The sequence below is a fragment of the Nerophis ophidion genome, linkage group LG04 (genome assembly GCF_033978795.1).
Source record: "Nerophis ophidion isolate RoL-2023_Sa linkage group LG04, RoL_Noph_v1.0, whole genome shotgun sequence".
Classification (NCBI taxonomy): Eukaryota; Metazoa; Chordata; class Actinopteri; order Syngnathiformes; family Syngnathidae; genus Nerophis; species Nerophis ophidion.
The window spans coordinates 4159542-4172524 of record NC_084614.1 but is presented as its reverse complement, the minus strand read 5'-3'; the positions used below and the strand labels follow the sequence as shown (position 1 = coordinate 4172524).

Sequence of the window (12983 nt, the reverse complement as noted above, 5' to 3'; positions counted from 1 at the left end):
TATGGACTAGACTCTCACTATTATGTTAGATCCACTATGGACCGGGCTCTCACTAGTATGTTAGATCCACTATGGACTAGACTCTCACTATTATGTTAGATCCACTATGGACTGGACTCTCACTATTATGTTAGATCCACTATGGACTGGACTCTCACTATTATGCTAGATCCACTATGGACTGGACTCTCACTATTATGTTTGATCCACTATGGACTGGACTCTTCACAATATTATGTTAGATCCACTATGGACTGAACTCTTCACAATATTATGCTAGATCCACTATGGACTGGACTCTCACTATTATGTTAGATCCACTTTGGACTGGACTCTTCACAATATTATGTTAGATCCACTATGGACTGAACTCTTCACAATATTATGCTAGATCCACTATGGACTGGACTCACACTATTATGTTAGATCCACTATGGACTGGACTCTCACACTATTATGTTTGATCCACTATGGACTGGACTCTCACACTATTATGTTAGATCCACTATGGACTGGACTCTTCACAATATTATGCTAGATCCACTATGGACTGGACTCTCACTATTATGTTTGATCCACTATGGACTGGACTCTTCACAATATTATGTTAGATCCACTATGGACTGAACTCTTCACAATATTATGCTAGATCCACTATGGACTGGACTCACACTATTATGTTAGATCCACTATGGACTGGACTCTCACACTATTATGTTTGATCCACTATGGACTGGACTCTCACACTATTATGTTAGATCCACTATGGACTGGACTCTTCACAATATTATGCTAGATCCACTATGGACTGGACTCTCACTATTATGTTAGATCCACTATGGACTGGACTCTCACTATTATGTTTGATCCACTATGGACTGGACTCTTCACAATATTATGTTAGATCCACTATGGACTGAACTCTTCACAATATTATGCTAGATCCACTCGTCGTCCATTGCACCTGTCACCCAGGGTGTATGTGTGGGACAAGGTTTCTCATTGTCCCATTGGGTTGAGTTTTTCCTTGCCCCGATGTGAGATCTGAGCCTGGAGAAACCTGCTTCAGTATACACATTTTTCGAGTTACAGACTCGGCTCAAAAACCGAGGTTCCACTGCAGATCAAAAGAAAACCTGTTTACTTTGGCACACTAAATCCTGAACTGGCTACTGTGTAAGTAAACATGGTGGAAGATTTACCCCATCCTGCCTTGCTCGGTGAGATCTCCGTCACTGTGCAGAATAGCGGTCAACATGCGCAGCGTGGAGTTGCCCGACTTGCTCTGATTGTTCTTCACTCCCAGCAACCACCTCACCATCAGCTTGATGCCCTGAATCTGCAACACCAGTTAGGACTATTTGACGTACAAAAAAAAGGGACGCAAGCTCACCTTTGCCATGGTCTCGGGGGAAACCTCATCATCGGGGACCCAAAGTTTGGTCGTCTTCTTGCCCGGAACCTGCCCACAAAATATATGTACACACCTGTCCGCCATTGCCCACTGAATGCTGTCAGTACCCTGTCGTTCATCAGCAGATCTTTGACTATGAAGTTGGCCACCAGCGACTTGAGAGGAGCAGCAAACTGCTCTGGGGCCAGTTGGGCCAGGTGACCTAAGGTGGTCAGGGGGGTGATGAGCTGCTCCAGGTTGGCTGGGTCTAGTCCTTTGTGTAGGGGCTACACACACACACACACACACACACACATGAGCAGACAGTCATGCCAATCAAGGTGGTCTAAGCAAAGACGGACCTCAAAGATCTGAGCAAAGTGTGTGTCTCTGTTGGTGAACATGGCGTTGATGCAATAGATGGAGTACTTGGCCTGGCGGGGAGGGCCACGCTTGGCTTTGGCCTGCAGTACCGGCAGCAAAACACTGGGGGGAGCAAGAAGAAGCGGGTTAGGGGTGTACTCAATATGAGCCACAAAAACACAAACAAACCAACGTGGAAATGAAGAGGGAATGGCTGTGGAGTTCAATAATAATTAAAGCTGCAAGCAGCGATGGACGGGACCCCTCTGGCTGCTGCCCCCGCGACCCGAGCCCAGATAAGCGGTAGAAGATGGATGGATGGATTATTACATAGAGAAAAAGTTGTAGACAAATGTGTTATACATCAGTCTCATAGTAATAACAGTTGTAAAGTGGCTTGAGCATTTTATAAGGACGCCTTGATGCCGCAATTTTGAGACTCTAATGCAGGGGTGCCCATTACCTCGATCGCGAGCTACCAGTCGACCGCGGGGGGTGTGTCAGTCGATCTCCAGCCAGGCTTTTAAAAAAAATAGACCTAAAAATGAGTGATCATCAATCTTCACCAAGACGTCACTTAAATGACATTCACGGTACCGGAGGGTCTTGTGAGATGACGCTGGCTGCTGCAAGATCATTATTATGAAAATATGACCGAGAGGAAGGCGAGAAACACTTTTTATTTCAACAGACTCTCGCGCCGTACCTTCCGTCAAAACTCTAAAGGCCGACTGCACATTTCCTATCTTCACAATAAAAGCCCTGCTTCATGCTGCCGGCGCTAACTAAATACAGAGTCTCGGAAAACTGGCGTGCACAAGCGATCCGTCAGAAAGCTGGCGTGCACATCACTTGTGCACGCCGGCTTTCCGAGACTCTTATTTTGTTAGCGCAGGCAGCATGAAGCAGGGCTTTTATTGTGAAGATAGGAAATGTGCAGAGTTTTGACGGAAGGGACGGCGCGAAAGTCTGTTGAAATAAAAAGTGTTTCTCGCCTTCCTCTCCGTCATTTTTTCATAATAATGAACTGGCAGCAGCCAGCGTCATCTCACAAGACCCTCGGGTGCCGTGAATGTCAATCAAGCAAGCTACGGAATTTGCCGCCAATGTTTTTCTTGTAAAGTGTATGGAAGCTGGATGAATTAGATGCCAAAAACCAACCACTTTCATGTGGTATTGTACAGAAAGGACCACTTTTTTTCTCCTCCATTCGAAAATGTGGGCGTTATCATCATTACTGTCTGATTCCAATCAATGCAAGTCATCAGAATCAGGTAATACACCAACTTATATTCTTGTCTTTGTGAAAGAAAGACATCTATATGTGTTACACATGCTTGTATTATCATTAAACACATTTAACTTGTTTACAAAAATGTCTCTTTCATAAATAAATAAATATACATGATATATATAAATGAGGTAGATCCCCTCGAGTTGGTCAATTGAAAAGTAGCTCGCCTGCAGAAAAAGTGTGGGCACCCCTGCTCTAATGCATAGTGAATGTAATGCAGTTGTTGTATTGAAGTGGGAATAGCAAACTTCCTGTTGATTTTAGTTGGGGGCGGTCAGTGTATGAAATATAGGTCTCAGTGAGACCTATATTGAGGTTTTTGTTTCATGTGTGTATGACAGTCCTACAGTTTTGTCTAAGCAGAAAGCCGCCATTTTGTGGTTCAATGGTTCTTTGCGGGCTCATAAAATCCAAACCGGGGTAGTAATTAAAACTCTTTGTTTAACTTTTAATCAGAAGGGTTCAATCTCTCCGTGCTTATTTGAAGCTGAAACGAAATACAAAATAATGTTTGAAAAAAAAAAAAGACATATTTTAGCCAACTTTTTGTATTGAAGTGGGAATAGCAAACTTCCTGTTATTTTTAGCCTGGGGGCCTCAGTGGATGAAATATAGGTCTAACTGAGACCTACGTAGTGGTTTTTGTTTCATGTTTCTACGACATTCCTACTGGAAGTTACATACAGTTTTGTCTGTGTTTTTCTTCCTAAGGGGCGTTAGAGCGCAATTTTCAGTTTTGGGGTTCGGTATTTGATTAGATCGCAATTTTCGCCAGTCCTGATGTGTGTGTCAAATTTGGTGAGTTTTGAAGCATGTTAAGGGAGTCAAATTACAGCTCAAAGAAGCGGCGGTATAATAATAAAGAATAATAATAATAATAAAACCTTAGAAATTCAATAGGGTCCTCTGTCCCAAAGGGACATCGGTCCCTAATAATAATAATAATAAAAAAAAAAAAAAAAAAGAGTATTTGCAAGTATGGAAGAATCGACAAAGCGTGCTTTGTCCCACGGAACCTTTTAATTGTGATAAGATCAGACTTTTCTGAAAAAAAAATGCCAAAGCAGACTTATTTCCAGGCATTTGAGCAACCTTTGAGGACAAAAAAGGGGAAAACTGCGCTAAAAAAAAAGAGAGCAAAAACGTCACAAAGGGCTCCCACACAAGGCCTGAAAGAACATTAAGAAAATGAAGACCACATTTCCTAAATAATCACAGTTCATCAAAAATATTAACGTTGTTCCCCAGGGGAAACTGGGTAACCGGCTCAGTGGGCTTGTGGTTAGCATGTCCGCCCTGAGATGGGTAGATTGTGAGTTCAAACCCCTGCCGAGTCATACCAAAGACTATAAAAATGGGACCCGTTGCCTCCCTGCTTGGCACTCAGCATCAAGGGTTGGAATTGGGGGTTCAATCACCAAGTGATTACCGAGCGCGGCCCACACTGCTGCTCACTGCTCCCCTCACCACCCAGGGGGTGAACGAGGGCTTGGGTCAAATGCAGAGGATTAATCAATGGTACTTTAAACACAGATAAAGCTTGACCTAATTACTATAACAATCTACAAGGTTAATATAGTCTGCTTCTCTTTCTTCCCCTCTATTTATCTGCTTTCTTTTGTAATTCAGGTTTTCATTACATCTATTTATTTTTGCATTTGAGACAATTGTATTGTTGATAATAGAGATCATTATTATTATTAATATTACTATCAATTATCAACTGTGTTATTTGTATTATTTTTGTTGTTCCGTCTGTTATGCAATAATGTTCATTGTCATTTCTGTGTTATTAAAGGCCTACTGAAATGAGATTTTCTTATTTAAACGCGGATAGCAGGTCCATTCTATGTGTCATACTTGATGATTTTGCGATATTGACATATTTTTGCTGAAAGGATTTAGTAGAGAACATCGACAATAAAGTTTGCAACTTTTGGTCGCTAATAAAAAAGCCTTGCCTGTACCGGAAGTAGCAGACGATGTGCGCGTGACGTCACCGGTTGTGGAGCTCCTCACATCTGAACATTGTTTATAATGTGAGTGTCCAGCAGCGAGAGCTATTCAGACCGAAAAAGCGACAATTTCCCCATTAATTTGAGCGAGGATGAAAGATTCATGGATGAGGAAATTTAGAATGAAGGACGAGAAAAAAGAAAAGAAAAAAAAAGGCGATTGCAGTGAGAGCGATTCAGATGTTTTTAGACACATTTACTAGGATAATTCTGGGAAATCCCTTATCTGATTATTGTGTTGCTAGCGTTTTAGTGAGTTAAATAGTACCTTTAAGTCAGAGGGGTGTGTTGATGGGTGTGTTGAGGGAAGTCACAAAGAAGCTGCAACAGGACAGAAGCGCCGCTGATCTCCGGTAAGAGGCGACTTATTACCACAATTTTCTCACCGAAAACTGCCGGTTGACATGTAGTCGGGATCCATGTTCGCTTGACCGCTCTGATCCATAGTAAAGCTTCACCTCCGGGAATTTTAAACAAGGAAACACCGTGTGTTTGTGTGGCTAAAGGCTAAAAGCTTCCCACCTCCATCTTTCTTCTTTGACTTCTCCATTATTAATTGAACAAATTGCAAAAGCTTCAGCAACACATTTGTCCAAAATACTGTGTTATTATGCGATGAAAAGAGACGACTTTTAGCCGTAAGTGGTGCTGGGCTAACATGTCCCCTCCAACCAATAACGTCACAAACACGCGTCATCATTCCGCGATGTTTTCAACAGGAAACTCTGCGGGAAATTTAAAATTGTAATTTAGTAAACTAAAGCGGCCGTATTGGCATGTGTTGCAATGTTAATATTTCATCATTGATATATAAACTATCAGACTGCGTGGTCGCTAGTAGTGGCTTTCAGTAGGCCTTTAATATTTACTTCACTAACTGGGTTTTTACTATCATTTTTTTGTATCATATTTGTACAAATCCTATTTGGTGATGTTGTTGTCTCTGTCTTATCCCCTTCCTGACCCTGCAATTTCCCCAAAATAAAAAACCAAAAATGGAAAACGTGGTCTACCTTCTGGCAAAACTCTGGCACTTTGATCTAATGGTTGAGCAAAAATCCAGCAAAACTGAAAGTTCTCAAGTGGGTCTTTAAAGGGGAACATTATCACAATTTCAAAAGGGTTAAAAACAATAAAAATCAGTTCCCAGTGGCTTGTTTTATTTTTCAAAGTTTTTTTCAAAATTTTACACCTCCTGGAATATCCCTAAAAAACCTTTAAAGTGCCTGACTTTCGCTATCCGTAAATCCACCGTCCATTTCCCTGTGACGTCATACAGGGCTGCCAATACAAACAACATGGCGGTTACCACAGCAAGATATAGCGACATTAGCTCGGATTCAGACTCGGATTTCAGCGGTTTAAGCGATTCAACAGATTACACATGTATTCATACAGATGATCATAGTATGGAGGCAGATAGCAAAAACGAAATTGAAGCTATTGAGCGAATAGCTATTGACGCTATTCGGCCATAGCATGGGTGTACCTAATAAAGTGGCCCATAGCATGGCTGCCTTATTAGCATCGCCGGTCAAATGTGCGGACCAAACGATCAGGACTTTTGCATCTTGTGACACTGGAGCAACTTAAATCCGTCGATTGGTAAGTGTTTGTTTCGCATTAAATGTGGGTATCTAGTTTGAAATGTACATACAGCTAGCGTAAATAGCATGTTAGCATCGATTAGCTGGCAGTCATGCCGTGACCAAATAAGTCTGATTAGCACATAAGTCAACAACATCAACAAAACTTTTCGTTGACTTTATTGTTGCAAATGCATCTGCAGGTTATCCATACATCTCTGTGCCATGTCTGTCTTAGCATCGCCAGTCAAATGTGGAGACACTCTGGCAAACTCAATGGGGGTCTGGCGGCAGATATCAGCCAGTGGTGCAACTTGAATCCCTCCCTGTTAGTGTTGTTACACCCTCCGACAACACACCCACGAGGCATGATGTCTCCAAGGTTCCAAAAAATATTCGAAAAAACGGAAAATAACAGAGCTGAGACCCGGTGTTTGTAATGTGAAAATGAAAATGGCGGCTGTGTTATCCCGGTGACGTCACATTCTGACGTCATCGCTAAAAGACCGATAAACAGAAAGGTGTTTAATTTGCCAAAATTCACCCATTTAGAGTTCGGAAATCGGTTAAAAAAAGACATGGTCTTTTTTCTGCAACATCAAGGTATATATTGACGCTTGCATAGGTTTGGTGATAATGTTCCCCTTTAAACGGGAAAAAAAACATCTCAAGAGCAACACGTACGATTTGATGTGAGGGAAGCTCTCCTCCATCTTGCTTCCCGTGTTCTTGAAGATCTGCAGGGCGGCCTCGGCCACCTTCTCGTCGTCCATCTTCAGGCAGCCCAGCAGAGACTCGAAGGTCTCGGCGGAGTGGAAGGAGACGGGGTGCGTGAAGGACAACACCTGAGGAGTGACAACGCGGTCTCTTCGTGCTATGGGGGATTCATTTCAAGCATTGCCGAGTTTTACCTTCAGCAGTTCCAGTCCGGCTCGGATGGCGCTGTCCGTGGGAACGCCCTCCTCGTCATCGTCAGCGGTTCCTTCTATCGACTTGTTGACCTGTTTGATCAGCGCGCTGACACAAGACGGCCCAGGTCACATGCGGAAGGCCCAAGAGTTTTTCCTACAAACTTGCACGCTACCTGATGGACTCGGTGTCGATGTGCACGGGGGCGATTCTCTCCAAGAGGAACTTGACCATCTCCAAGAAGGGATTGCTGGGCTGTTTGGGGCTGCCGAGCTTCTTGGTGATGTCTCGCTGCAAGAAGCAAATCAACACGTGTCGCCGTGAGCCGACAGGCGTGAACGGCGCCGTCCTACTCACCACGCAGACCTCGGCCTGCTTGCAGGAGCACGCCGGGCTGACCAAAGTCTCCAGCTGGTCTCGGATTCTCTCGTCGTCCTCCAGGACCTGTGCCAGCTTCTTGACAAAGTCTTGAGCCTTTCCTGGATCCGGCAGGTTCCCTAAGAGAAAGAGACAGTTAGAATGTGATGTTTATTGACAGTCCACAACCTGTGTGGTCTACACAATAAAGCAGGATTCCTTAAAGGGGAACTGCACCTTTTTTGGGGGGGAATTTTGTCTATCGTTCACAATCATTATGAGAGACAAGACAAAAGCTTATCAAATATTCTTGTGATCAGACATTATTTTCTGTAAAATAGATGGAATGTTTACCTGACATGTTTGGACTGTCATCTTCAGTCTTCATCAGAAGGGTCACCTGACCACTGTTCTTGGAGGCGTGGCCAACCAAGCACACCTGGTTAGCTTGATGGTTAAAGGAGGAGGAAGTCCCAGGTATGCGAAAGCAGGAATGCTCTCTCATCTCCATTGATGGTTTCCTTGGGCCTCTTCCTTAATCCACCGTTTTAATTTTTTACTTTCTGTGCCGATTATATTGCCGTTGTCCCGGTCTATGATGTGGTTATTTATCTTGCAAAAATCTCATACGCCTGATTTTAAGATTTCCTGTTCGGAATTTTGTTTTAGGCTTCTTGTAAAACTTCCAGTTGTCTCTTTTTCACATTCATTCTGATGTTCTTTCTTCCTTGTGTTGAATGTCCTCCCTGTTTCTCCCATGTATGATTTTTTTGCATGATTTGCCTGGGATTTCGTAAATTACCTTACACTTCTTGTCTAGTTCTATTTTGTCTTTTGGATGCACAAGTGGGCTTCACGGTGGCAGAGGGGTTAGTGCGTCTGCCTCACAATACGAAGTTCCTGCAGTCCTGGGTTCAAATCCAGGCTCGGGATCTTTCTGTGTGGAGTTTGCATGTTCTCCCCGTGAATGCGTGGGTTCCCTCCGGGTACTCCGGCTTCCTCCCACCTCCAAATACATGCACCTGGGGATAGGTTGATTGGCAACACTAAATTGGCCCTAGTGTGTGAATGTGAGTGTGAATGTTGTCTGTCTATCTTTGTTGGCCCTGCGATGAGGTGGCGACTTGTCCAGGGTGTACCCTGCCTTCCGCCCGATTGTAGCTGAGATAGGCGCCAGCGCCCCCCGCGACCCCGAAAGGGATGGATGGATGGATGGATATATGTCTGTGTATATATGTGTATACAGACACACGCATACTCCCAATATGTGTGTGTGTATGTATGTACAGTATATATATATATATATATATATATATATATATATATATATATATATATATATATATATATATATATATATATATATATATATATATATATATATATATATATATACATATATACGTGTATATATGTACATATATATTTACGGTATATGTATGTATGTATATATATTTATATATGTATATATATATGTTTATGTATGTATAAAAATATATATATATGTATATACATATGTATATCTGTATATATATATATATATGTGTACATACATATGTATATCTGTATATATATATATATATATATATATATATATATATATATATATATATATATATATATATATATATATATATATATATCCCGCGACCCCAAAAGGGTTGGATGGATGGATATATGTCTGTGTATATATGTGTATACAGACACACACATACTCCCTATATGTGTGTGTGTGTGTGTGTGTATACATATATATATATATTTGTTTATATGTATAGGTGTACATATATATATTTATATATGTACATATGTATACGGTATATGTATGTATGTATATATATTTATATATATGTATATCTGTATATATATATATATATATATATATATATATATATATATATATATATATATATATATATATATATATATATATATATCCCGCGACCCCAAAAGGGTTGGATGGATGGATATATGTCTGTGTATATATGTGTATACAGACACACACATACTCCCTATATGTGTGTGTGTGTGTGTGTGTATATATATATATATATATATATATTTGTTTATATGTATAGGTGTACATATATATATTTATATATGTACATATGTATACGGTATATGTATGTATGTATATATATTTATATATATGTATATCTGTATATATATATATATATATATATATATATATATATATATATATATATATATATATATATATATATATATATCCCGCGACCCCAAAAGGGTTGGATGGATGGATATATGTCTGTGTATATATGTGTATACAGACACACACATACTCCCTATATGTGTGTGTGTGTGTGTATATATATATATTTGTTTATATGTATAGGTGTACATATATATATTTATATATGTACATATGTATACGGTATATGTATGTATGTATATATATTTATATATATGTATATATATATTTATGTGTATTTGTATATATGTATATGTGTACATATATATGTACATATGCATACGGTATATGTATGTATGTATATATATTTATATATATGTATATATATGTTTATGTATATATAAATAGATATATATATCTATATACATATGTATATCTGTATATATATAAATATATATATATGTTTCTGTTTATGTATGTATGTATATATATCAATCAATCAATCAATGCAGATGACAGTCCAAACATGACAGGTAGAGACCCCATCTAATATACCGGAAATATTGTCTGATTACAAGAACATTTGATAAGTATATGAATAGGAAGACCTAATTAACCTTTCTGAGAAAGAAGACAAGGGTTTAGTTTTTTTTTTTGCATTCTATCTTATAATAATTGGCTTGTTCTAAGTGGCTAGAAATGCAGCTAATGGGAGCAATCAGTTGTACCTCTAAATTATTTTGAAAATGTATTCACAGATTGGCAACAATACTTCATTTGTGTACCATAACCTGTATAATAACCAAATCAAACTGTAGCAACATGAGAAAACTGTTTTTCTAGCGTACTAACACATCGGCATGCTTCGGTTTTCGCCATAAAAGCTAACTATGGAAAGAGATAAGTTAGATTCTTCATCAACACAAAACGTGTTTAAGTTTGTAATGCAACACACTGTGATAGGATATCAATTTGTACCGACTGAAAAAACAATCATTTTACAGTATCTGTAAGGTATTATTTCATGTTTTATTTGTACACAGCCAGCCAGCCAGTACTGTAGTTGTACTAACACGCATGACCTGCTGCGTGTATCATGAATAATATTAAAATGGACAGTTGTGCGTTTGGTGCAGTTTTTTTTCTAGATTTATTTGGGTAAGCACTCCATTAATGTCGAAATAGCATAGCTCCAAATTCCGCATTTATTGCGTCATCACTTTCACTTCACTCTCTCGGCATTCGTCTGCTCGTAGGAGCAGTAGTTCATCCTCAGTATGTTCAGCTTCAAAAATACAAGGTTTTGAAATCTCATTTGTTTAAAAGTAGTCGTCTTTGTTGCCTTTTTTCGACTCTGCCGTGATTAGAAGACACACGTTTTGTTTCCGGAAGTGGAACACACGTTGCCAGAAGTTGAAAGTGCGCTGCTTTGGAAACGGAAATAAATGCGCTGAAGAAATAACGATTAAAATGATCAAAATACAGGTAATATTGAACATATTACATGTTATGAAGGTGTCTGTTACTACATTTTATATGTATATATACATATACATACTTGCAATGTGTATATTGTACATATTACATAATGTTATGAAGGTGTGTTACTATATTATATATATATATATATGTATGTATGTATATATAGATGGATATAAATACGTGCAGTGTGTATATTGTACATATTACATATTGTTATGAAGGTGTCTGTTACTACATTACCTTCATAACAATATGTAATATGTACAATATACACACTGCACGTATTTATATACATCTATATATACATATATACATCTATATATATATATAGATGTATATATATATATATATATAGATTTATATACATCTATATATACATATATACATCTATATATATATATAGATGTATATATATATATATATATATAGATGTATATAAATACGTGCAGTGTGTATATTGTACATATTACATATTGTTATGCAAGTATATATATAATGTAGTAACATACACCTTCATAACAATATGTAATATGTACAATATACATACTGCACGTATTTATATACATCTATATATATACATATATATACCTCTATATATACATATATATATATATAGAGGTATATATGTATATATAGATGTACTATATACAGTGTGTATATAGTACATATAACATAATGTTATGGTGTCTGTTACTACATTATATACAGTATATTTGCAGTGTGTATATCATACATATCTTTATGAAGGTGTCTATTACTACATTATATATATACTTGTTATGAATGTGTCTGTTACTACATTATACTAGCAGTGTGTATATTGTACATACTTTTATGAAGGTGTCTGTTACTACATTATACTTGCAGTGTGTATATTGTACATATTGTTATGAAGGTGTCTGTTACTACATTATATATACATATATATATATACACATGTATATACATATATATACATATATATATATACATATATATATACATATATATATATATACATATATATATATATACATATATAGATGTATATAAATACGTGCAGTATGTATAGTGTACATATTACATATTGTTATGAAGGTGTCTGTTACTACATTATATATACATATGTATATATACACATGTATATACATATATATACATATATATATACATATATATATATATACATATATATATACATACATATATAGATGTATATAAATACGTGCAGTATGTATAGTGTACATATTACATATTGTTATGAAGGTGTATGTTAACTACATTATATATATAGTTGCAGTGTGTATATAAAACATTGGAGGGTTTTTAAGTTATTTTAGAAGCTTTGATGACTACAACGGTGACTCCCTTTACCGCATCTTTCAAGCGTTTTTTTGTTATCTATAAAATCCTAAAAAAATAACATGTGTGCTCTTGTCTCCTGATGATTGTG

General features: G+C 38.0%; 1 protein-coding gene across 3 annotated transcripts in view; it reads right to left on the bottom strand.

Annotated features, from left to right (window-relative positions):
* The window catches only part of pds5b (PDS5 cohesin associated factor B), a 69946-nt gene that overhangs the window by 15234 nt on the left and 41729 nt on the right, over positions 1–12983 (bottom strand). For all 3 annotated transcript variants that reach the window (XR_009806374.1, XM_061896786.1, XM_061896788.1), the window contains exons 16-23: positions 7918–8057; positions 7736–7851; positions 7563–7668; positions 7336–7496; positions 1756–1879; positions 1522–1680; positions 1394–1462; positions 1203–1339 (exon numbers count right to left, since the gene is read on the bottom strand). Coding sequence is in view for 2 of the 3 variants with exons in the window: in XM_061896786.1 (XP_061752770.1) it covers positions 1203–1339; positions 1394–1462; positions 1522–1680; positions 1756–1879; positions 7336–7496; positions 7563–7668; positions 7736–7851; positions 7918–8057 (1012 nt within the window). In the remaining variant the exon portion in view is untranslated. The remainder of the gene's footprint in view (positions 1–1202; positions 1340–1393; positions 1463–1521; positions 1681–1755; positions 1880–7335; positions 7497–7562; positions 7669–7735; positions 7852–7917; positions 8058–12983) is intronic.